This window comes from Mesocricetus auratus, unplaced genomic scaffold, assembly GCF_017639785.1.
Source record: "Mesocricetus auratus isolate SY011 unplaced genomic scaffold, BCM_Maur_2.0 Super-Scaffold_100031, whole genome shotgun sequence".
Classification (NCBI taxonomy): Eukaryota; Metazoa; Chordata; class Mammalia; order Rodentia; family Cricetidae; genus Mesocricetus; species Mesocricetus auratus.
The window spans coordinates 7590028-7616813 of record NW_024429212.1 but is presented as its reverse complement, the minus strand read 5'-3'; the positions used below and the strand labels follow the sequence as shown (position 1 = coordinate 7616813).

At 46.9% G+C, this 26786-nt stretch overlaps 1 protein-coding gene and 1 long non-coding RNA gene across 4 annotated transcripts in view; one reads left to right on the top strand and one right to left on the bottom strand.

Annotated features, from left to right (window-relative positions):
* Ankrd10 (ankyrin repeat domain 10) overlaps positions 1 to 19725 on the bottom strand; it is a 23802-nt gene extending 4077 nt beyond the window's left edge. Inside the window, exons 1-5 of one of the 2 annotated variants that reach the window (XM_005073317.4) lie at positions 19377 to 19725; positions 16962 to 17114; positions 13345 to 13436; positions 4092 to 4327; positions 18 to 113 (exon numbers count right to left, since the gene is read on the bottom strand). In XM_005073317.4, coding sequence (XP_005073374.1) covers positions 18 to 113; positions 4092 to 4327; positions 13345 to 13436; positions 16962 to 17114; positions 19377 to 19577 — 778 coding nt within the window. In that variant the 5' untranslated portion in view covers positions 19578 to 19725. Of the gene's footprint in view, positions 1 to 17; positions 114 to 4091; positions 4328 to 8830; positions 8992 to 13344; positions 13437 to 16961; positions 17115 to 19376 lie in introns of those variants that run through there. The other variant, XM_013115775.3, reaches the window with a different exon arrangement.
* On the top strand, positions 19113 to 26786 carry LOC110341483. 2 transcript variants are annotated; one of them, XR_002383439.2, is made up of 4 exons: positions 19113 to 19439; positions 22830 to 22912; positions 25358 to 25485; positions 26274 to 26786. It is a non-coding gene; the product is annotated as an uncharacterized LOC110341483 (long non-coding RNA). The 2 variants fall into 2 exon arrangements; XR_005872382.1 differs by having other exon boundaries at positions 19114 to 19439; positions 25358 to 26786.

Genomic DNA, 26786 nt, shown 5'->3' with positions numbered 1-26786 from the left:
AAACTGTCCACTCCCACCTGATACAGCAGCAAACTCTCTGTCAACATGCATTCTGTCAGCGTCGTCTTCAGCCTCACCATTCGCTAGTGGCATGGTGTGATCCAGGCTGGGAACTGCACAGGAAACAGGCAACTTTAGATCTCTGTGTCCAAGAAGAAACCAAAGCCACACTTCCCATCTCCTTTATCCACACTGACAGCATAAACCACTGTCAGACAATTTAAAGAAGCAAAGCTCCCCAGTGAACGTTTATACTACCAGGAAAGTATAAGAGTTTAAGTTTGCAATTTCAGCTCAGAGTCACAGTTTCCAGATTTCTGCTCATGTTCTTGATGGCAAAAGCTGTAATTCCCAGGCTGTTCCTTGAATAACAGTTGTATAACCTAGAGATAATTCTAAGCTTATCCCACCCTGCCCCTACCACAAGTGGGTTTAATGATTTAAATACTGAAAACAATCTTGACATGGCACAGGCTACCCGCAGGGACCTACTTCCAGCAATGTGTGGTCTGAGTCCCAGCGCAGAAAAGCAAGGCACACACTAGGAAGTTTAGACGTGACACAGGACAACTAGACTCCACTGTCTGTGGGTGAAGTGCACAGGCACCATCACTTCCTCCCAGGCACAACTCTGCAGATCCCCGTCTCCAGCCTGACCACCCTCCCCCCGCTAGGGAACAAGCCCCTCTCTTTCACAAATGGCTTCTAGTTTGAATAAGGATGGGCTTCTCCTTTTCTTTTAAATAATGACACACAGATGGCTTCAAGAATCGCTCCTGCCTATTGCTTCACTGACACACAGGCAAGCATAGAATGCAATCTTGGTCCAGGTGCGTCTTGAGCACTCGATGAACAGAAGCAGGTGGATCTCTGTGAGTCTGAGGCAAACCACAGCAAGCTCCGGTCTAGCTAGGCGAGAGCAGCCTGCTTCAAAGCGGGTAGCGGGGAAGAGTGCACATGTCATCTGCAGGAAACTTGATGAACTGGACATCAGACTCAACACAATGAGTTTTCTCTCACATGAAAGGCTAGATTTACACACAAACACAGGCAAAGAAAGGGCTTTTGGGGGAGGAGGAGACCAGTAGGCAGGGGCAAGAAGGGAGTGGCGGTGTCAAATATCAGCAAGGTGATACATGGATGAAAATACCATATTGAAGCATATTAATTTGAATGCTAACTACTTCAAAAGAATCTTGTATTCACCATATGGCTACAGACACCGTGGGCTGCCTGGCTGCCTCCTTCTGTGCTCCCACAAACTGCACCCCTAACAGCCCTCAAACGCACATCTTTGCTGACATTTCTTCAATAAATTATTTTTGGGTCAAAGGATACAAATAAATAATTCAGGTATGAAGTAGGTTTCAAAATAGAAGAAATGAACTTCATAGCTTTAACTAGTCCTCATTTTAGAGGCACGAGGATTGTTTTTCAATTATTTATACCAACATCCTATTCCTCCCCAAAGATGCTAAGGTGCAGATTGAAACCAAAAGTGGCAGAGATGCAAGAACCCAACTGATGGAGCAAGTAGTGCGGGTGGACCTAAACAGCGATCTGCATGGTTGAGGGAAAGCAAGTCTGACTGGTGAGGGACCAAAAGCATTTTAAACGGGACTTTTAGAACTACTAGCCATGAAGCTGTCCTTCTCACACAAAGCTGTTTCAAATCCCAAAGCCCAAGTTAGTAGGTCAGTACCAAACTGGCCGTACTCCACCAAGTTAGTGTCAACAGCAGCAGCCACAGAAGCTGGGATCTGGAGGGGTCAATTATCCAGCTGAGTAGGTAACCATGCTTCCACTGGGAGGCCAGGGGATCAGTGTTGGTCCCCATGTAAAGTGGCAACTACAGGTTCTTGCAAGCAGGCATCATAACTATCATTATCTATGTTAACTCCTATGTCACGACCACAGCATCCCTAAGAATGCTGTTTGTATTCCGTTTGCTCCAAGTCACACCTTGATGCGGGTGGCATTTCTGCCCCCCATCTGTCACTGCTGAAGAAGCCATTTAAGCCATACCTGAGAAGGTTTGTGCAGACGTCTCAGAGTGACCCATGTTTATTCTGCTTGGGTTTGGAAAGGAAGCAGAAAGCACATCTTTTTTCTTGGGGGAGGGGCAGGTTCAAGACAGGATTTCTGCATAGTCCTGGCTATCCTGGAACTCATTTTGTAGACCAGGCTGGCCTTGACTTAGAGATCCATCTGCCTCTGCCTCCCAGGTACTGAGATTAAAAGTGTGCACCACCACTGCTCATCAACAAACCAGCCTGAAAGCTATAGAGCCAAGCTTCCTGTGCTCCAGTGACCCAACAGAAATGTTCCCAAGACCTGCACTGCTAATTATAATCAACCAAAGCAGCAGACGCCAATGCACACAAGTCCAAACTGCCAAGGACTTTCAGACAATCAAAGGATTGGGACAAAGCCAGGCTCATAACTTCCAGCGCCCTAGAAAAGGGCCTTTGGTATTGGCCCACTCACCTCAGAGAGGTGGGCAAAAGTATGTGCTGCCCATCCCTTCATGCCCTGCAACCTTTATAGTCTCAAGTACACTCATCAGGGAATGCTAAGCTAGAGGGAAGCCTCAACTCCTGGCTTCTAGCAGCCACCGTGAAGTTTTATCACATACCTACCTCATCTGTCCCTCAACCATCTCCTGCCATCCAGTTCAAGGTCTAAAGAGAGGCTCTCGTGAGCAGACGGCCTGTGGGACCGAACTCGGGACTGCAGCAGAGCTCTCACGAGACTGAGGAGGACCGAGGCTATATTTAAAGAGCACGAAGGGTCGTGTGTGAAACGGGCTGCTCACAGCTGTGGAGAACAATCAGACCACAGTAGTGACAGAAAACCACAGGTACCATGCGCTCCCTTGGCACAACACTAAGTGCACACACACAAAAATGATGCTTCCAGGGATCAGGACAACTGTCTGCTTGGAAAAGCTGAAGTAGCTTTGCCACCCTAAAAATTAAAAAAAAAAACAAATATAAACAGCCAACTGCTGCAAATCTGAGAGGACATTACAAATTAAAGGAACGAAATGAAAATTGTATTCCTGGGAGGAGTTTTTGTGAGTTTCATGTTTAAGGCAATTAGCAAATGATCTATTATTCAAGGATGATCAACAGAAACAGAAATCCCAGGCTAAACTTACTCGGGAACCCAGGTACGTCCAGTAACCTCAGTGCTGACACTACGGTCAAGGGACGCTGCCGTTTTCACCCACAGCGTTTTATGGACGCAGCATCAAAGTCACACTCAGCCCTGAGAGCCAAACTCAACCTCTTTCTTAAGGCGGTTGTTTTCTCAATCCTTGTCCAAAGAAAGCAACTACTAACTACGGGCAGGGCACCAAGTTCTTCTGAAGACTAACTCAGAGCGCTAAGGAACCTCAACCGGTTTAGACTCAGCAAGTGTGCCATCAGCACCAACTGCTCAAGGAACTGCAGCTCTCAAGCCCCGCCCCCAGTTCCATGTCCATGCTAACACAGCTATACATGTTCTGTCTGACTGAACTGACTTGAACGTCCTTGTAACACATACTTCCAAGTATGTACATCTGATTCTTACCAAGCATGCATTTTGTGGCCTGGCTTGCTTTCCAAGTCAAGTTTGATGTACAGTAGGAAGGGTTACCTATTGTCAGTCAATACTGTGCCCACCACCAACTGTTCAAGGTGGGACCCTGAGCCAGACATCACTTCCTGCACGGTTACTTTCATCATTACTCCATTTTATAAAAGACTCTTGAGGAACCAGGCAGTGGTGGCGCAAGCCTTTAATCCCAGCACTCGGGAGGCAGAGGCAGGCGGATCTCTGTGAGTTCGAGGCCAGCCTGGTCTACAGAGCGAGTTCACGGACACTCAGAAGCCGCAGGTCCACATCCATTCACATCTGGGCCACCCTTCCGATAGCAGCTCATCTTCACGTCGCAGCACAGGACAGTCTCTACTGTTCCCACAAGAGCTCTCCTGGCACTTACTGTCAGGCAGAAAGCGCCTCTAAAGTTGCTTTTAGCCATCAACAAGGAACTTGTCGTCAGGGCAGGGCCCTCCCTGCTCTTTCCCACTCCCACAGGGTCTCACCTCCGGTTCTAGCTTTCTTCACTTCCAGAGATTCCGAGTCTTCCAAGCATCTCTTTCGATTTGTTCCCAGGCTAATGTGATTGGGAAGCATGTTCTCGTGAGCTCCACTCAAGGTGCCATTATGACAGAAACGGCTCATTTGATGGTTCTGAAGGCTCAAGAGAAACTGGGTGCACTCTTGGAAACCCTGGGTTTGTGCAATGTCTGCTGCCGTCAGGCCACTGGCATTTCTCAGGCTGTACAACACAAAAACAATGAATTACATCCCACAGCACAGACCCTGGTGTCTGCTCCTGCCAAACTGACTAAACTATCTGAAGGTGACAAGAGATCTACAGCAAATCTGCATTAAGGGAGCAGGTAATCAGCCTGGTCTGTAACTAACTTTTCCTACACATATTTGATTTGGGAGACAGTAAAGACAAAACAAAAAAAAATCAATATACTAAACTTAAAGGTATCTTCCTATTTGACTTCTCAAAGTTGTGTTTCATGTTAGTCTGAAGAATCTAAATTTATTTAACTTCAGACTTCACCTGAAACAAATTCTGTACACCTGCACCTAATTTTAAAAGCCCATCCTTTAGCTTGAGTAAAACTATAACAAGCACGTACTGACAACATTGTCCATGGCATTCATATCGAGTGGCTCCCTGAACACAAATGGTCAGTGTATCAACAAGCCTGGCTTTTGGCTGACATGTGACACTCTAAGTGGAAGTTCAGAAGGTGCCCTGACAAAGCAACCTGCCATTGGCCTCACATCTGAGACAGATGAGTTACGTTTTGATAGATTCGCTTCTGTAGGAAAACTAGCAGAAGTGTTATGTTGAAAGTCTACAGCGTTTGGGTGAACATTCTCACAACAACCTTGCAGCACCAACACAGGCGCTCACTCCCTAGGCTCACTCCTGCTCTCCAAAAGAAACTGTGTCACCTGGCGATAGTACTGAAAAACAACTCACAGATGAAAGGCGAAGAGGAAACACAAAACCAGTGAAAACCGTGGGGACAAAGGCTACCCTGTTAGTGCCCCTCACCAGGCAAGGACGCGCACTGCTGACAGGGAAGTGCAGGGAGCAACAGTGAGCTCAGGCTCGTCAGATGGCACTGGGTACAACAATGGCGAGGAGAGCTTCCACACCTACTCAGCCAGCTTTCTTCACGCCCAACCAAGACGTGATGAAATGAGGGCCCCGCTCTGTATCAGAGATGACCAATCCAAACCCTGACGCTTGTGCTTGTTAGGGTGACTGTTAGGGCAACAAACAAACAAACAAACTTAAAACTTAGAGCACAAAAACTATAGACTCAGGGATAAACATTGGTTCTTAGTTTAAAAGGATAATCACAGCTTTGTACTCTTATTTCCAGTGGTCACATGCAGAAGGCTTCAGTTGCAGAAATAAATGTTATCAGAGAGAGAGAGAGAGAGAGAGAGAGAGAGAGAGAGAGAGAGAGAGAGAGAGAGAGAGAGAGAGAGAGAGGAAGGGAGGGAGAGAGAGAGAGAGAGGAGAAGACAGATTCAAGTTCAGTCTGTGGATACACATGGCTACAGACTGGTGTGTGTGGTGCACGTGGGTAGTGTTGGTGTGTTTGCGGAGGCTAGAGGTTGGCTGACTTCAATTATTCTCCATTTTGGGTTTGGAGACTGGGTGTTCCACTGAACCTGCAGTTCGCTGATGTGCCTAGGCTGGCTGGCCAGGGAGCTCTAGGGATCTGTCTGTCTTCCTAATACCTGGGGACCCAAACTCAGGTCCTGATGCTTGCATAAAAAGCACTTTATTGACTGAGTTATCTTATCAGCCCTCAAGTCCAGTTTAATGATATAAAGAGACAAGACTTGAGAACCCCAGAAATCAGTAGCACTGTTTTAAAAATAAGCAATTATATACAGGACCAGTAGGAACTAAAGTTGATGCTGTTAAGACCTCAGCATGGTGAATTCTGGTGTACACTCATCCCAGCATCTTTACAAAGCCCACCTGTCATTAGAACAGACACACACAGGTATGAACTGTGTGGGGACCAGAAGACAACTTGTTATAGACTGTCTTCTGTCACCATATGGGTCCTGGGGACTGAGCTGTTTCAGTAGCCTCCAAATGATCATAAGTATGGTCTCGTTCACCAAAACTCAAGAGTACATTCAATACTAGGGGAGGCAAACACACTAGGAAATAGGCAACATGAACCACAGTGGGCTAACAGCTTTGCCCCCTGATCCTCCAGGGACCCGTCAACACTGGTGATTTCCTCGACTATACCAGAGCCAACCAACAGGGCCCAACTTTCAAATTCAAGAGAAAAGCGAGAGAGAGAGAGAGACAGAGAGAGACAGAGAGAGAGAGAGACAGACAGACAGACAGTGAAAGAGAGAGAGAGAGAGCGCCAATCCATCTTGTGCAGCACCAAGTAGAGCCCATGGTCAAGCCGAGTCTCTCATACAACAACATGAACAAAAGTCTAGAAAGTGAACTGGACACATCAGAGTCTGTGCACACATGCCTGCGGTGACCGGCAATCTAGAAAATGGCAACACAAAGCCCTCCTGACTATGGTGTCTTGTGTTCTCAGGACTGACCGCACAGCAGTTAGCAGTTACCTTCTCAAGCTCCAGGTCTGTTCAATGCTGCAGCAAACACCAGCCTCCACCACCCACTCGCCTCTCTCTTGCTCACCTGCACTCACCACTAGCACTATCTATTCCTGTGTGAGACTCAGGCTTGTCCATTCATCCCGAAGTACTCCACAGGGCAGCTGGCCTGAACTGACCGGCAGGGAACATTTAATCCAGGACACAGTACTTTTCCTTTGAAGGGCGAGTATGCAGAGGATGCAATCTCACGCCCAACTATTTAGCTCCCATAGCCTGAAAGCAGCTGCAGTCAGTGTCTATAGTCTGTCATCGCTTATGCACAACGAAATCTGAGCCACGTGGAACTTTACATATAAAGCCCATTATTTCTTATTTTGATTCCTGTTAACTTGGCATCTAGAAATCAAAAGCCATTCTTAGCTCATGGGCCTCCAACAGCAGACCAGGGTAAGAGCTGCTGACAAGCGCGAGGCTGTTTCCCTCATGTCAACCAGCATCCTCAAAGTCCTCCTCATTGTCTTACACACTTTTGGATGCACTAGAGCCAAACAAAAAGATAACTTTCTACAAACTGCCAAACCTATCACAAAATATTAGATACGCAGAAAACTGTCAGACCAAGCAACCCCATCTCACTACCTGCTATGCCTGCTTCTGAGAACCTCACAGTGGAATCTAGGCGTGAGTATGTGCAGAGTAAGAACTGCTTTTGAGGTCTCCCAACTACCTTTACTAACTCAATTTCAATTCATCAGAGGCTGAAAATTATGTGGACTTCCACATCAAAATGAGAATAAGCACTAAATTATAATTATAATATAATAATATAATTGTAATATAATCTAAATTGTAATTATTTTTGTAGTGTTGGGGATCAAATCCGGGGCACACACACACATCAAAATACTAATTTTTAATGAAAGAAGCTTGGGTCTTTAAATTCTGTTTTCACATATGGTTGTTTCATTAGCTCACATTTCAACTTTAGTGTTTTAATAGTGATATTGGTTAGACTATACCAAGTTAACTGTACTTTTGACCTCTATGTAGTATCCCAGTTTAAGGAGGTGATCTCAGCTTTCCCTGCCCTAGTTTTCTGAGTCCCATGGGAGGTGCGCACATGAATGAATGACAACTCATTTATGATTTCTACGTCCTTTACTTTGGGTCAAGAGCTTGTTAGCAGTCCACCCTTTCATCCTGTGACTCACCAACATTCACCAGGGTCCTGCAGACAAGACATGCTACATCTCATAAAGTATCAGTAAAGAGAAAAGATCTGGGAGAAATGGCTGCAACTGCTTTTAAGAATGATCTTAGCCTTTATCCACTCTTGTGGTCCTAACATGCAGACAAAGACAGCATTAAAATGGAGGGAGTGTGTTAACAATTCTAGCCCGATCAGACTTTCATGGGGTTGAGCCCCATCTGTCTGCTGCCCCTGCCTGTGAATCCCAGCTCTGTAATCCCCCAAGAGAGAGACAAACAGTTCCCAGGCAGTGCTAAGCGTCACACCTAGGGCCTTATACACTCTAGGCAAGCTCTCAACCACTGAGCCACACTCCCATCCATCTTGCTAATCGTTCAGAATCAGAAAACTAGCACAGGAGAAGAGAGTGAGCCCAGCTATAAATTAAATATTTTGCCAAAGTGGCAAAAATGAATCAAACTGTCACCAAACCCAATGTCCTGTAAGAATATTTTGAATGGAGCATTACCTTTAATTTGCTCAAGAATCCCTCCCAAGGAGCTTCAGAGCTGACTGACACAGAGGCCAGCTACCCCTTTGATGTTCCACTTACAGTGCCACAATACCAGAACAGAGGAGCCATGCCAATGAGCTGCTTCTTTGATCAACGTAATAATCACAGGTCAGGAAATACCCGACACCATTTTCAGAACTCGAGGTGTCACATCACCTTTGTGACACCCTCTTTGTGCTAATGCCATGTGACAATAAAATATAACCACAATTTTACATAAGTAATATTTCTGTTAAAATTCTGATCTGAATTTAGCTATTGTTAGTTTACAAATAAGAAGGTAGATATCTTAATTAGGGTAAGCAAAGCATGCAAATCTAAAGAATCTATATCTGAATTCCTAGATTAGCATTAAAACCAATCACCGCAACAAATACCTCAACAGTATGCTTGTGTGCAGAAGGGAAGCCATACTGAACATTCAATGCCACAACCGTAAGGTTTCGGAGAAGCACCTGTGGCAGTTTCAGCAGTTTCTATGTGAATGCTCCCCTTTCTAGGGTTACTTGAAAAAACCAAGTCAATTCGAATTACGCAGCTGTAAAACATTGACATGTGTAGTTTTTACAGATTCAGAATCTTCTGCGTGACTTAAAGCGGGCATGGTTCATACACAGGAAACGTCAGTCATAAGGGATCACATTGGCAGGCAACACTGGATTAAAAATACATACACACATGAGGTGCAGGGCAGTAGTCACAGAGCTAAGCCACTGGTGTGTGACCACCTTCACTGCTTTAGTGCTGTCATTAAGAGTTACCTCCAGTAACGTCAGCATGAAGCCAATTATGTCAATATTTCAACAAAAGTTTAACGGTATGGACTAAAAACCATCAACTCACGATTCTGGTTACTTTAAAATTTGGTATGCTGTATCGCAAATACATTAGTAACTATTCCTAGATGGGAATAAGCAAATAAATGGAATCATTAAAAAAAGATAAAAAACAAAAACATTTACTAAATGTCTATTTATACAGACAAAACATTAGCAAACATCTGTTACTGCAGTAAAAGAAATACAGGGGTATTTTTAACCCTTTGGTATCCAAACACATAATCATGAAGACTTTCATAAATGCACTCTTCAGTTAACGATAGGAAGAAACTATTTTTAAAAAAGTTTCTACCTGAGTAAGTTTGGTGCCAAGTTTTCATTTCAAGTTCAACGATATGGAGGACAATTAGCATTGCAAGTGAACCACAATTATTGTTTGCATACATTAAAATACTCAGCATGTTCCACTACGATTTAACAGAGAGAAAAATTGGTATTTACAAATTGTTGGTTTGTTTTTCAAACACCAATTTAATGTACAAGCAACAGTTAAAGAGGAAATCTATGTCACTTAAGTTATCAATAAGACAATTCTAAGGTAAGTTTGTCAACTGTGGAGCTGTCATACACTGACCACTCCTGCCTGTGGGCAGCCCCGCACAGCTGCCTCCCTCCATCCTGAGACTCTGCAGCGGGGACAATCAGGGAAGGGCAGCACATGGCGGTGGGGAGAACGAAAGCATGAGAGCATCAGACTAACTCAGGCACGCGCCTGAGACGTCACTTAGCAGGACTGATGCTCTGAAGAAGTAGGTTGGGACTGAACGGCTAGAATGAGAGGTCCTGGTTACGCTTACAAGAGGACCTCTGACACGACACTCCAAGTATGTTCTTAATATGTGTTTGTCCTGGTGATAACATGACCGCCAGGCAGGGTTCAGGTGAAGCACATACACCCGTTTCAGTGACTACGAGAGCCTAGCAGATCCACAGAGCCTGCAACTGTGGCTGGGCCACTGTCGTCACTTTAGACAGCAGAGCCCATGTCTACACTCGGTGAAGGAACCTGCTTACCCCAGCCCATTGCTGCTTCAGCTGTCTCCTGAGCATTGAGCAGGGAGGCTGCTTTTCAGTGAACTATTTCAAAGGCACCCCGCTGGATCTGGTTACCATAAAACACACAACTTCTAATGAAGCCATGTAGAGTCCTGCCTTCTGCATCTTGTGAGACTGAATCAGTTCAGGAGAGTCCAACATGCTCAGCTACAGCTCGAGGGCCTTTAAGGTATGCAAACATTTAGTGTGCTCACAGAACTGGGATTTGAGTCTGTGGAGTTGGGACTTTCAGGTATGAACAGCGGCATTTACTGGTGACTACCACATAAGCCAGAAGCAGAGCTTATGTGGAAAAGATAACTTGGCACCAAAACTCAAGATTTAAATTAAGAGAAGAAAACAAAAGTCCATCAACATACTCACGTGTGGTGCTAGAAAATTTAATACGGTGCACAGCTGCTGAACTGTGTTATCTTACAGCTGCAACCTACATTAACAAGTCAGTCACATAACAAACCACTCTAGCCACAGACACTTAGCAGCTACCCTCACCATCTACCTGATGATCAAAAAGAGCACAACTTTAGTCTTTGGCCACTTTAATGTAGCAGATATATAAAAAGCAGGGTAGGAATTAAGAGCAAAATCATTAATTTAAAAATAGCAGTATGAGGCAGCTTTTAACCTATTCAGAGGAGAAGGAAAGTTTTTAATCTCCTAAATATCATAGATTATAAAATGAATTAACAATCTGACCCATTCTGAAATGAAAAAAATATATTAAGTAATTTTAAATAAGGAAACTAAAGCTAAACCTTTGGTCTGAGGGGAAAAAAGACCTACTCTGCACTGGGACTACATCTGGCCATGTAAGCGGCATTACAGGGAACACAGACCTAGGTACTGCTATTTGGGGAGTCAAACTGCTTACTTATGTAGACAGACTAAACAGGACAAATTATAAAAATGTGCAGAACAGACATCAAGAAGCAGTTTTCAATTTAGCATACTGTCAAAACCAACATTTTCATTAGATGATAAACTGAATAACCACATACACAATAATAATAATAATAATAATGACTACTTGTATTCTAACTCCAGGCCAAAGAATTCTGATTTTAAGAGTTGCTTTTGCCTAGGTAGTTCAAACTAAATGTTCCTTCCAAAAAAATGTGAAAGCTCAGTCCAGGGCAGTCACCATACTGCAGGGTCTCGAGGGTGGTTCCTGCACTGAGGTGGGGACAGACTGGCACTCGAGGCCATGCTCAGCCACACCTGGTAGAAAAGACACTTGAGGGTCCTGTAACCAAGGACAGAATCGTAAATAAAAGATACTCATATTTTAAGATACCTACTTAAAAGAAAGAAAGAAAAAGGACACACTGACAGATTTACTGGCTCAAAGGGTTGAGCTACCCATTAAAATAAAAACGGATATCTTTGTAATCAAATGTTCAGGACCAATTAAAATATAATTTAGAAAAAAGTAAGCTATTTAAAAGACCCAACTTTAATTGCCCACTATTTCCATAAAAATTAAGTAATTTAATGAACTGTTATATATGACTATATTTATAATCAAAGTTTGTCATTAAAGGTCTAAGTTTTTAATATAAATAAAGTGAATAAAACTGATTCTATAACTTTAAAGCAATTGCAAATCATCTTAAATGGTTTAAGATTATATAATACACACTCACATTATCAAGTTGTTTTTACATTACCTTTCATGACAACTAAATATAGTTACAAGTTAATACCTGCCTGATGTTTCTGTTTTGAGACAGGGACTCACAATGTAGCTCAGGTGGGCTATAGGCCCACTCTCGATGTCTCAGCCTCCTGGGCACTTGGATCACTGCCATGTGCTGCTGCTATGCTTAGGCAACACAGGCCATATTTATGACATTAAACCTCCAAGCCAAAACTAATGTGAGACTTGCCAATAAAAAAGGAAACGGAAGCTAAGGCTGTGACTACACTGAGCTCTGGACACAGACACGCCTACATGAGCTAACATACAAGGTTTTGTTACTCAGGACCTATGTTCAGAATTTATTATAATATAGAGTCAGAACAATGAAATGGAAACCAAAGGGTTAAACTAAGTTTTGCGGGTCTCACTGCATCCAAGAGTCTCAATTTTCACATTTCCTGTTAAAATAAAGTGGTTTCTAATTAATTTTTAATGAATTACTCATTAAGTTACAGTAAAATTTTAAAAGCTGGTATTATCGGTTATTTTGGTTATTACAGCTCTCTACAGCTTACACTCAATGTTTTAAGGATGAAAACCGCATCCATTTGTTAATGCTGTGAACTGCAGAAGAAAATTTTTACAATGTAAAAAAAGTTAAACAAATGAATATCATACCTACATAATATATAATGTTATGGCTAGCTAATGATTTGCATCCAAGATCACATTTCTGAACTGACACACTCACACATTAGCACTGTTCTAGCAGGTGATAGACCACAGCTCATGTAAATGGCACTAAAATGAGGACATTCTACACTAATCCCTCAGCAAAGACTCCAAGCAAGCTAAGTCTCTACGTATGCAGCTCCAGGTGGCTGGAAGCTGTCAATCATTAGATCTACAGAGGCTTTACACAAGACCTCACATAGCTAAGGAAATCCAGATTTAGAAACAGTCTTCAAGACTGTGAGCCAGCCAAAAGCATTCGACTCTGATCCAAGGTCCCTCCCCCTCCCCCGTCTGAAATTAGAGCCTAGCAAACAAAGTATGAGAAGACCTGCCACAGTGACATGACTACTCAGTGGCAAAGTCAATAGCAATGAGTACCAATGTTTAATGGTCTGACTGTTCTTTTCATTCCACTCTTAGCTACGGGGGAATGAAGCCTACATCTGCTAGTGGTTAGCCTAACACAACCTTCCTCATTAACACCTGATCTTTCAAAAAGGCTCAACTATGTTGCCAACTCTAGAAACAAGGACATTTAAGGCTTCTGCTGCTCTAAATGCTACTTCTGGATGGAACACCTTGACCATGTCTCTAAGTGAGAGGAATAATTGAAGGCACTTACTCGGTATGAGCCCCGTTCCCTACCAGGGCACTGATGCACTCCAGGCTCCCAGAGCGGGCCGCCTTATGAATGGGCGTTTCCCCCTCACAGTCCTGAAACACAGAACACACAGGCTCAGAGTCATCCAAACTGTTGGCAGTGCGAAGCAGGTAATCAATACAGAACTCCCTTAGCTCTGAAATAAAGTGGAGCAGGAGGCTGTGCTGTCTGTGAAAGGACAGGCCACAGGGCATGCTCTCCACAACATTAGCTACGTGTAGGATATTGATGAAGACCTGGAAGGTGTCCCATATTGATGGTGTGAAGCCAGTAATGCTGACTGACCAATCACTTTATTCCAGAGGTTGGCACAAATGTGTTGTACAATAAATAAATAAATCAAAATAACTATCTTATAACCAATAAAAGCAAATTCACATTACAACAGCTACCCAGAGCTGTGCACACCTTTAATCCCAGCACTTGGGAGGCAGAGGCAGACAGATGGATCTGAGTTTGAGACCAGCCTGGTCTATAAGAGCTAGTTCCAGGACAGGCTTCAAAGGTACACAGGGAAACCTTATCTCAAAAAAACCAAACCAACCAACCAAACATCACCAACAACAAAACCAGCTACTCAGGCCAAGAAAAAGCTCCCAAAACAACTTCAAGTCCAACCTCCTGTACAGCCCTCTGTAGCTTCTGTAGTGCTGACAGCAGGAAGACATAAGAGCTTGTCTTGAACTCTCTATCCCGAACTGGATCTCGGGATAAGTCAGATGGGGTAAAAGACAAGGAAAAGCTTATGCTGGACGGGGAGCTTTGTAGCACTTATAGACCTTGGGCTTGGCAAAGACACATGAGACACAAAAGGGCAACAGATGGAGTGAGCGCTGCTGTCTAGGAAACCCTGAGAGAGAGCTCTGCCAGGACTTGAATGGATCCCACTTCAGGTTCCCAGGAGCAGCAGTTGGCAGCACCTGTACACCACACAATTAAGGGATAGTGAAAAAGGCAGGGGTGCAATTGTACAGTGTGGCCCTGGGAAAGGGTTATTCATAAATTTAGCAAACGGCTGAGCTCCTCCCCAGTGCACCACACAGGGAAAATTGTCACTGCTTCACAGCAAACAGACTAAGGCCAGGACAGCTCAGGACAGGCAAGTGTCCACTTATTAAATTAAACAAGGGTTCTCAATGGTTTAACTGAACTTTAAAGTGATACCAGGGTCTAGTCAGGAAAAGTTGGGTTTTTAGAAGAAACGAAACAGCAAGTCATGTGATTATCCGTATGTGAACTCAGGTTTTTTGGAGACAGGGTCTTTCAATTGTGTACCTCTGGCTGTCCTGAACCCTGCTGCACAGACTGTGGAACTCATATATCTATCTCCCTCTGCTTCTCTAACACTGGGAGTAAAGGTCTCCAGGACCATAGGAAAGTCAGGCGTGGTGGTGTGTGTCTACAACCCCTGGACTGGAAACCAGAGACCGGAAGGTCTTTGAAGCTCAATGGACAGCTAGTCTGGTCAAACTGACGAGCTCCAGCTTCAGTGAGAAATAAGCTTAAATAAGATGGACAGTAACTGTGGGAAACACTCCACATCAACCTCCCGCTCTTATATGTACACGCACACTCACATGCCCACCCACCCACACACACACCACACAGAGACACAGCCACACCAGCACACACACACACCACACAGAGACACAGCCACACCAGCACACACAAACACCACAGAGACACATGTACTCTGCAGGAAAGCTAACAGATTTAGATGAGGTTTTGCAAAATATGTTTAGAAGAAAAAAAAATCTTAGTTAATTTTGGAACAAGAGAAAAAAATTCCCCATAAGATGGAGGGATATTAACAGTGGTCAGAGAACAGGAAGGACTACCTAGCCCTTTTGTGAGCTCCATCTCTGAAGGAGATGCCTATGCTGAAGCAATCAGGAAAACTCAAACTTTTCAATGGTGTTCTCCAGTCTCTATTTGCATTTCAAAAGTAACCAAGGGAAGCTGCAAGCAAGGCTGGGAAGACTTGCCCGGGAACCTGAGCATGTGGTGCTATCTCAAGGGACTCCACAGAACAGTGGGGACACAGGGGCACACCTGTGAGCCTGTACGCTCAGTATCTGCTGAAAATAACCAAAATGACAGCAACACCTGGCCTTTAAATAGTAACAATTTCTTTATACCTCGTAAATTACAGCTTTGTTAGCTACTTAGTTAACATGCAGAAATTTCTAAACTTAAATTCTATATTAAGAGCAAGATTATCCATATTTTATTGGTGGGGCTGAAACCACAGTCTACTAAGTAAATGACTTGTACGAAGCCAGCCTGCCGAACAGTAGTACCCAGACTCAACTCCACATTGTGCCGAGACCAGGAGGCAACGGTACAGACGCCAGGCAGATGGACAGACATCCCTGTGCCCTGCAAGGTGAGGGTGCAAACGAGGAAATCCATATGAAAGAAGAAAAGAAGTAATGATCTGACGCTACCCCATTCAAGTCTCAATGACAAGAAGGGGCGGCCTCCCCTACACTGCCCTTCAATGTCTCAAGAAGAAAATCTGCATTCTATGCCTTGCACCCCCTTTCCTCCTGCTCCAACCCCTGGCCAAAACACTTGCCATATATGTGGGTAGCTGACATCCTCAGAAAGGAACCACAACCACTTTACAACTGTCATGATCAAGAGCAAATCTCAAGACAGAGAAGCAGGAGGAACTGAGCATCCTTTGCACACGAGATGCTGATGAGGATAAGAAAATACGTAAGGGACTAGAAAGATGGCTCATCTGTGAAAAGCACATAAGGCTTACTCAGCAGACCCGTAGTTTACAATCACCTATAACTCTAGCTCTAAGACGGCCCAACACTGGTCTCAGCCAAAAGGTGCAAATACCCACATACAGTATTTTTTTTTAAAGAAGAGTACATAGAAAATGAAAGGAACAAAAGGGAGGGGGCATATAGCACAGCGACTAGAACTGCCAGCATGTAACCCACCCTTTGAGTTGGGAAATAAGTTGTGTCTGCTCCATTTCAGACCATCTACTGTGGCTGCTTCTCTACTAAAGGCCAATAATATACGCATCCATTAAAAACAAACAAACAAAAAACCTGGCTCACATATGTAGTCAGTACACCTGAATACAAATTTCTCAAGTCATTCCCTTTTTCTCACTAAGTAAATGACACTTAAAGTGAAGTTTCCACACCTAGTTACCACCCCCAACTTGTGTCTGAAGGGCAAACCCACCCAGAAGCCGATGGGAGCCAGCCTTTGCTGGTGTGGATGTGTTTCTACAGTATCTATGAAGTTAAGGCTGCAGCCAGGAGCAGGAGCCAGGAAATCTGGGCTGTGGGCCAGCAGCCTTCAATTATCAGCTGTGACCTTGGGCAAATCATCAACTCAGATCTGGGTGAGTCCCATAACAGGTAAAATCCTTCTACAAACTGAATGCATGCCTCGGGAGGAAAGGGCTTATTAGCCACAAGTAACTGAAGGAACAAATTCCAGTTTGCCTCAGGTAAAGACATCAAACTCTAATTAAGGCCTCAATTTAAAACATCTTGTGAATAGCTGTAGCAGGAAAAATAAAGGCAGTGTCAATCAGGCCTCCTTACCGGTTTGTTAATGTTGGCCCCAGCCTGAATCAGCCAGACCAGACACTGAGGATGTCCTCCAAAAGCAGCAATGTGGGCTGGGGTCTGGGCATACCGGGTGGTGGAGACATTCAGTGAGGCGCCTGCTCTTATCAACTGGATTAAGCACTCCAACTTCAAAGAGGCGGGAGGACAAAAACAGGACATGTCAGTATACCAATTAATAGTACAACAATCTAATTTCCACAACGGTCACCAGTGTTGTTCTTGTTAACATTCTTTTTTCTTCTCTTTCCAACACCACGCCAAAATCTTAAGACATTTATGTTGAGTGCATTATTCTAAAATTTCTATCAAGACTTCCACAAACTTGCTAAAAATGTTAGTGATTGACAAGACTACAAAAAAAAAGTCTAAACACAGTCACGCTCCCAAAGCTCACTCCCTATCACTTTCTCAGTCTTTAAAAACTGGACAGAAAGAAAACTGGGGGGGGGGAGCGGGGAGAGTCACACCACAGCTGAGCTCACCCAGCAGGTGACTAACGGAAAGACTGGCAAGCAGAGACAAGAGAGAGCCAGGCACTGCTGTGCTGGCTGCTGGGTATGAGTCCACCACAGGCCAACAAGTGCAGCAAGTGCCTACCATGTGGCCAGGCAACTTTCGGGATTTACTTGTTCTCCAATTTTGAACTGCTTGTTTCTCAACCGACCACAAGGCAGTGAAAAAGCTGTGTCTGGTTGCAAGCAACTTTGAGAAAAAAAAAAAATCACCCGAGTCTCCTTATCTGTCACTCTTAGTGATTTAAGCTTGTCCTTATGAATGACAGATGACTTTTGCCGGGCGGTGGTGGCGCACACCTTTAATCCCAGCACTCGGGAGGCAGAAGCAGGCGGATCTCTGTGAGTTCGAGGCCGGGCTGGACGACAGCCTCTTAAACAATACAGAGAAACCCTGTCTCGTAAAAACCAAAAAAAAACAAAAAAAAAAAAAAAACAAAAAAACAAAAAAAAACACTGAGTTTTTATTGATTGGCAGTCTACAAAACTTACACAGCAGTCAGTGAACACATTTAAACACAACAGTGTTAGGCAGAGGTCGAAAGTAATAGCTGGTGAAGGGTTTCCTTAATTTCCCAGGGGGGGGGGGGGAAATAAAAATAAAAGCACACACCAGTGGTAAGATGAACAGGTGTCAATAGAAAAGCGGTCAATGAACGTCGAACACGGGGAGTTCCCAGGACCTGAATCTGTTAGCTAGGCCATGTTCAATCGAGGAAACTGCGTTTGGAATTCTGGAGAAAACTTTTAAATGGGGGCATTCTGTGAAAGCAAGGGATAGCCTTAATAATGGCCAGTCTAAACTTCAGCATCACTGGTCCATCCTAAGGAAAATATGCTGGAAAGCTACAGAGAGGGAGGGCAGCAGATGGCCGGCCAGGTTGGGGAAAGAGGCTCGGCCTCTGCGATCTAAGAGCTTTCCCTACCAGTCAGAACGGGTTTCCAAGATGGTTCCACATGGTTTATAAGACAGCTCAAAAACCCAGAGTCCTCGCCTCAGCTACAATAATTGGTCTCCAAAGTCTACTCTCGTCCTCCGTGGAAGTGAAAAACAAGCCAACAACAACAAAAAAGCTCTTTTAGCTTTATCTTACATAGCAAAACAGGGCACCGGGAAGCTGGCCGCTTTACAGAGGGGAGGCACGTCTGTCCTCAAGTAACTATGGAGACGGTGGCTCCCCAGCGACCACCGCACCGAGGCCCGCTCACGACTGTACGCCATCCGTGCAAGAACCGGGAGGATGCGGCCCCCGGCGGGGAGGGGGCGGGCAGGCCAGCCGAGGCCCCGCCTCCGGTCACATCAGGTGCGGCCTCGACACCCCGGACCGCCAGGGCAGCGCCCATCCCTGCCCGTCTTAAAGGCGCTCTGCAGCCGGGCCCCGTAACACCGGGGCTCCCGGTTGCTCCTCGTGAGCAGGAGCCGTCCACACGGTTCCCCGGAGAGGGGGCGGGATCCGCGTAAAGCGCCCGCAGCGCGGCCGACATCGCCCCCTCTCTCGAAACGTGCCGGAGGGCTGCACATGCGCCCTGGCTCCTTCGGGGCGCGGGCGAGGCCGACCCCGCTTCCGCCCCGCCCTCCCAGCACTCCCCGCGCCCCCCGAGGTCCCGGGTCGCGCGCGGCGCCGCACATGCGCCGTGCGCCCCTCGAGGCGCCGGTCCGGCCGGCGCGGCTTCCGCGCCCCCACCCCCCTGGGTCGCAGACCGCGTTCTGCCGCACATGCGCTCTGGAAGCCTCGGGGGATGGGGGGGTGCGACTGGCGCCGCCGCCGCCGCCGCCGCCCGGGCTTTTGCCGCGCTCTCCGGGCACGGCGGGGGCGCACTCTGACCCTCAGGGAAAACCACGCGGAAAATGGCGCCTTAAAGTGCCCGCGCCCACCTTTCCGAAGTGCGCGGCCCAGTGCACGGGCGTCCAGCCGTAGAAGGAGTCCTCCGCGGCCAGGTGAGCGCGCGGCGTGTGCGGCAGCAGCGAGCAGAGTGCCACCAGGTCCCCGTCGCGGCAGGCGCGGTGCAGCGGGAAGCGGAGCGACAGCAGCTCCTCGCTGGAGAAGCCTGCCTCCGCGCCCGCTCCCGCCGACATGATGGGTCGTTGGGAAGCGCGCCACTCGGCCCGGCGAGAGGGACGAGCCGGCGAAGGCCTGCGGGTCCGCCGCCACTCAAGCACAAAGGACTGGCGAGCCGCTGCCGCGCGTCCCACCCGCTGCCGAGCGCGGCGAGCACTGAGGGCGGGACCTGGGCGGCGGGGCGGAGCCTGCGCCTGGGCAAGGTGGGACCCGACGGAGACCGCTGCCTCTGGGCGGCTGGTGCTGAGGCTGGCGCCGGGGATGGGGCGGGGCCTGGGCTCCGGGGCGGGGCCTGCGCCTGGACAGGGCGGGCCTGACAGGCCGCTGCCTCGGGAGTGGGCGGAGTCTGATCCGAGGGCGGGGCCTGCGTTGGGACAGGGCGGGGTCTGACCCGCCGCATCACTTTGGGCCGCGGGTGCTGAGGTTAATGCCTGAGCCCGCCAGGAATGGGCGTGGCCGGGAGGCGATCTCGGTTTGAGGAGGCGGCTACGGATGCCAACGCGGGGTTTAGGTGAGGAAGGGCCTGCACGTTAGCGTGACCGGCTTGGCTATGATTGACGTCCGGGACGGCCGCGCCTGAGATCCCCGCTTCACTGAAGTCCGGCTGACACGGACAGCGGAGGGAAACCGCGACTGAAACCTTGCCTGCGATGGCCAAGGCCCGGCCTACCTGTGATTGGCAGCTGAAAGCCACGCCTGGAACTAGGGGATGAGGCCTGGGGCGACTGGGCGTGGCTTCGCGCAGGTGGGTGGGGCCTGGAGCCAATAGAGCTGGGCCGGTTCCTGCTAAAGCTGCAACTGGCTAAACGCTCTCGCGAGTAGGGATCCAGAACCCAGGGCGCAAGTGTTGGCTGGCAGCCGGCCCTGGGGCTGCTTCCACGGTTGCCTGAGTTCTTCCAATTACTGTTTATTGGATACCTGCGGAGCGCAGCTCCTCATTAAAAACCAGAAAACAAGGGTGCAACTAGTTACACCGCTATCCTTTAATTGGGATGGCTGCCGGGAGACCGAGCAGGGGAGGATCCAGAGGCCCTGGTGTCTGTAACTATCAAACATGAGTCACGCGAGCAGTCTGGACACGGTGAAAGAGATTTTATTATCGAGAAAAATGACGCTACGGAAGTCTCTTTCAAATGGTACAGTGCTGTGGTTAAAAATAGGGTTTTTCAAAATTTGAAAATCATACCGAACCATTAGTAAGTGGACACTGTTCTTGGATATTTACTGAAGTATTTTTCTAGCCATATATTCAATGTGTATGTTTTTCCTTAAGGAGGTTACATAGCAGAAATTCAAATTACTGTGTAGCAGAGATTGACCTAGAACTCATCATCCTCCTGCCTCAGCCTCCCAGCTGCTGGAATTATAAACATGTCGGGCCACATACCTACCGTTGCAACATTAAGTAGTAAAAAGCAAGTAATTGGAAAACAGACAATTGACAAAGGGAATTGTTAACCTGTGTGAACACACCACATTGCCAACTATTCAGACAACAAACACTGCCTGTGAACTTGGTGTTGAGAAATGTTCCAGGATAGATAGAAAAGTGCAGTGTTTCAATTCACTGAGCAGTGACTAATGAATGGGAAATATGAGACGGAATCTGTCTCAAGTTCATCACTGGTGAGGCAAGAAAATATTTTAATAGTTACTTTGTTACTCAATTGCTTAGACCAAACGCTTTGTTCACTGAGAAGTGGATTTTGTTTTACATGCCATCAGTCTTAATCTGAGTGTATCCCTTTACACGCAGCTTGGGAAAGAGAGTCTCATTTTGCAAAATGACCAGTGTACTTTGTCAACTTGAGAGAGAGAGAGAGAGAGAGAGAGAGAGAGAGAGAGAGAGAGAGAGAGAGAGAGAGAGAGGGTATTGTTGTGAGACTGAGGCAGATTTTCTTTTTAAATTTTATGTGCATTGGTGTCAGATCTTGGAGGTACAGACAGCTGTGAAATGCCATGTGGGTGCTGGGAATTGAACCAGGGTCCTCTGGAAAAGCAGTGAGTGCACTTAACTGCCGAGCTGTCTCATATGGCATATAATGCATATTTCTATAACTGCATAAATAGACTGATGTGCTCATTAATGAATAGGTCCCCAGGCTAGTGGCCTACTGCTTTGCTTTTCTGAATCCTCAGATAAGCTTTAATAAATCATAAATAATATATCACCACACCCCAGTGTCTGCTCATGGGATTTGTGGATTGGATGTATCAAGTGCCAGTGTTCCAATTGGTGGTTAACTCACATTTTGTTCAGTTTTTTGTTTGTTTGTTTGTTTGTTTGTTTTCTTGAGTCCGTGTAGTCCAGGCTGGTCTGTAACTTGCTAGCCTCCTACCTAAGCTCCCGAACTGCTGGGATTGTAAGTAGGTACTGCCATGCCAACTTTTGTTCAGCTGTTATACAAGAAAATACAAACAAAAGCACCCTGCTTGTAAACTTGGGATTGTGTTTTTCCAACCAAAGGTGGTATCATGAAAGGAGTCGCTCCGTGGGGCAAGGCTCCGTGGGGCAGTGGAGTCCGGGCGGCATGTGCTGCTGAGCCATGTTTGAGGGCTGCCATCCACCAGGGCCTGTCTTGAAGGAGGAAGAGACAGAGGAGGGCAGAAGCCAGATTGCATCCAGACTAAGTGGACCAGGCGGAACTTACAAGAGGTCTTTATTGTGCTGGCTGAGAGTGATAAAAGAGGGTGCAGAGGGGTCACCCCATGGGGCCTGGGGCTTGGCTTTGGGGTAGGGAGCACGAGAGCCGGAAGGCCAGTCACAGAAGACAAGGGAGGGGTGTGGATCATCGTTGCTAACTCTGTAGTCACCTGCCTGTCCCTACCCTTGTCTCAGCCTCCAGAATCACAGGAGCTCAGTGTCCGAGATGTCCCACCCAGCACAGTCTGGCCAGCCCCTGTCCCTGGAGGTTGTCCCTTATCACAGTCAGCTGCCTCTACTCTAGGCAGGCATATATGTATTAGTTTTGTTTCCTGACACTCACTCCCAAGTGAAATAATATGAAAACCACATAACTTAATGCTATTCATTTTTCAAAGATTCTTTTTACGTGTGTGTGTGTGTGTGTGTGTGTGTGTGTGTGTGTGTTAATGTCTTGTGAGTGCAGGAGCCCATGAAGAACAGAAGATGTCAGATCCCCTGGAATTGAAATTGAGGTGGTTGTAAGCCTCTTAAGTATGGACACAACCAAACTCAGGTTTATTTTAAGAGTAGCCCCTGATGTTACTCATCTTAAACCATGAAAGAAATGTGTTTTTGTTTTCAGAGTGGCTGTCTAGCTCAGAAATAGAGTGTTCACCTCGCTGGCTTGAAGCTGTGACTTTGGTACCCAGAACTACCAAAATGCATGTAAGATGTGACCTCATGAGTGCCCTTGAGACTGCACCTCTGCCTTTACAGTCTTTCTTAATACTTTCCTTTGTGTTCATGTGACTAAAGCTGACCTTTGCTATGCTGCTGCGGGTGGCCTTGAACTCTTGACCCTCATCCGACCTCCCAAATCCTGGAATGATGGTTTTTTTTTTTTTTTTTGGTTTTACGAGACAAGGTTTCTCTGTTTTGGAGGCTGTTGGTCCAGCCCGGCCTCGAACTCACAGAGATCTGCCTGCCTCTGCCTCCCGAGTGCTGGGATTAAAGGCGTGCGCCACCACCGCCCGGCTGGAATGATGGTTTTATGTGGCTCTGTGGCTGGAACTCAAGGGTGTGTGTATGCTAGCTGAGCCTCTTCCCCAGCCCCACCGTCACAGATTCACACTGACCGGAAAACTGCCAGATGGCACCCTTCTCTGTGTGGGAGCAGAAACTCTATGGTTTCTTGAATACCCCCCCACCCCAGTGCTCTGTCCCCAGATCCCAGGACAGAGCCCAGCCCACTCTGAGTCCTCACTCAGCATTTGCCAAGTGACACAAAGCTGAAGGCGGGGTTCAATCAGCTGACAGATTATCTTCAGAAAGAGGATGCCCAGACACCTTGATTAAAGAGAACATAGAGATTCTAGAACTTCTGGGACATAGTGATTCATGCCTTTAATCACTTGGAGGGCAGAGGCAGAAGGATTTCTGTGAGTTTGAGGACAGCCTGGTCTACATAATGAGTTCCCGAAATAAATGGAGAGACCTTGTCTCAAACAAACAAGTGAATAAAACACACCACAAGGGCCGGGCATTGGTGGCGCACGCCTTTAATCCCAGCACTTGGGAGGCAGAGGCAGGTGGATCTCTGTGAGTTCGAGACCAGCCTGGTCTACAGAGTTCCAGAACAGCCTCCAAAGCCACAGAGAACTCTGTCTCGTAAAACAAAACAAACAGAAAAAAAGTGGAGATGCTCTACTCAGATGCAAAATCAGAGCCCATTTGTTGTCAGGCTGGTGGGAAGAGAGTGGTGGGAGTCAGAAGGTGAAGGTGCCATGTTAAGTCAGTTCTGTGGTAGTGCATGAACAACATGACAAGGGTTACTCTGGTTTATGGCTCTGGAGATTCCAGTCCCAGATCAGGTGGCCCTGTCACTCTGGGTCTTGGGCCAGGCAGCAATTCATGGCAGGCTTGAGTGGTAGAACATCTCATTTGGCGGGGCCGAAACTGAGAAGCTTCATGTCATAGTTCCCTTTGCAGGAGTATCCCCCTCCCCCCCTTTACCTGGGGTTCTTTCCTCTAGTTCTTCCTGCCCCTGTAGCAGTTCCACTTTGGTACCGAGCCTTTAACTCAGAGACACTTAAAACCATAGCCTGCACTGGGGGGGGGGGGCTGTGGAGATAGCTGTAGGCACAGCAGGTGCCTCATCCTGGACACCAGCTCCTGGGGGGAGCGGACACTCAGGTGGGTTTCAGTTTCACAGCCATGAAGCCACTTAGAGGTCTTCAGCTGATTTGCTCCCGTCATCACCACAGAGAAAAGTCCACAGGCAGTCACTGCTGTTTTTACAAGGTACTTCCCTGCTGCCTGAGGGCAGGCTCGGAAGCCCCTCCACTACCCAGGGGCATGTCAGCCCAGGCAGAAGCTACTAGCTGACCAGCCCCTCCTACCTGATGTCACTGAAGTGATTGGTCACTTTCTCATCTGAACTGAAACCATCACATTTCCTCCAAAAGAACACCCAAGGGAAGCTGGTGTGATTCCAGTATGGGACAGGACTTCAAGGCCATTCTCTGGTCAGGAGTACAGGGCTAACCTGGACTACACAAGACCCTGATTTTAAATTTAAAAAGATGCACAGACAGCATTTGATTTGCTGGGACTCGTCATTCCAGAGAAGACTGTCTTAGCCACCTTGACAAGAACTGAGTCAATATGACCCTTAACCTGCACAGAGTGTAGACGCCAAGTCAGTGAATGCTTGTGCCACAATATGGTCTCTACAGTGAAGACAACACGGAGCTATTTTAAACTTGAAAGCAATCTCTTTGAGCAATCACCGGGCATCTAGGGAGGCACCCTGGATGGAACAGAGGCAGAAGAAAACAACAGCTCTAGTGGCAGGTGCCCCAGGGGCTTTCCACTGGGTGGTTAATTTCTCTGTTGTCAGCCTCTCCTCTGTTGGGAGGGCTGGGCTGGTGCAATTGTTAAGAGTGTGGTGAAGTCTGCTTTACTGGAGAGAGTCCCTCAGCCTCTCTAGTTTCTTTACTCACCTGTCCAGGTACAAGGGTCCTTGTCAGGGTCAAACGAGACTGGCTCTGGGAAGGGTTCTTACATAGTGCCCTTGCTGAGTGGCAAGTTGCCTGCAGTTCACAGACATCTCAGTCCCTGGTGTCTTCTCATGCTGCCTCTTACTCTTGGTTGTTGTTTCTTTCCTTGAAGGCTAAAAATAGAAGTCTCTGGAGCTCTCAGTTTTGAGTCTGCTCCTGCGTGTGTCACTGGTGCTTCTCAGGACCTCCTCTCTGGCCCTTGACCTGGTGACCCTGGGAGATCACCCCTTCATCCAAGATGTAAGACAGCCCTGTCAGGGTTGGTTCTTGTTTGTTTGTTTGTTTGTTATTAGGGAAGAGGAGCCTCAGGTGAGAAAAATGCCCCCAAGAAATTGTAGATAAGTCTGTTGGGCATTCGTTTTCCTGATGAATGAATGATGTGGGCAGGTCCAGCCTCCAAGGGACAGTGCCACCCCGTTCTGGTGGGTTTGAGTTCTATAAGGAGCAGGCTAAACAAGTCATGGGGAGCAAGCCAGTAAGCAGCACCCCTCTATGGCCTCAGCTTTATTTCCTGCCTCCAGGTTCCTGCATTGCCTTCCTGCCCTGACTTCCTCAGTGATGGATGTGACCTTAGAGTTGTGAGCTAAATAAACCCTTTCCTCCCAGGTTGTTTTTCGTCTTGGTGTTCATCACAGCAACAGACTCTTAAGACAGTTTCTTTCTTAGTTTGTTTCATGTAGCAGAGAGCAATTTATAACCTTGCTCAGTGCCTTACACAGACAGGGTTTGAGTTTACTAGCCAGGACTTGTGACTCTACAGAAACTAAAATAACTAGAGAGCAGTGTGTCGGCCCAGACGGTCCTTGGTGTCTTTTGGTTGGCCACTCTTCACTCCTGCAAGCCTTTCTCCCAGCACGCATCCCTGGAGCAATGAAAGAGAACACAGGCAAAAGGAGGGTTCCCTGCCCAAATGCCTGCTAAATGGGGCGTGGACTGAAATACGTGATTGGAGCAGCACCTGATCTAGATTTACTCCATTCGAGGGGCCAGTTGTCAGGGTGGAAAGAGTCAGCACTGTGCTTGTGCAGGTAAACCATCTGATGCTGGGAGCAACACCATACTGGACTCAGTGGACTGAGCGGGACACAGTTGACGGCACCCTGGATGTGGGACGTTGTGAACTGAGGTTTTCAGGAAAGGCAGCATTCGTGCTACCATTGTGTTTCCTTCTGGGCTGCTGACTGATGAGGACCTCCATGGCTGTGGAAAGCTGGAATGCGGCAGGTAAATACCCCCCTCTGTAAATCGGCTCAACATCCTTGTAACTATCTGATGAAACCCCTTTTTAATTATGCCAACAGATCAACCCACAGTCTGAGAATGTCATCGGGTCGCACCTGAGTTCTGTAGCAGTGGCTTGACTGATTTGCCTTTCTACCCAATGCTTTCCACTAATATATTTGAAAATCAACTCTAGTTATGACACTGATCTGTTACTACGTCTACCACATTGAAACAGTGTTTGATGTACCATGAATCCGAGTTCCTGGACCATGGCTACTTAAAATTGGCCCTGGAATAAATGACCTCTTATGCCCTTT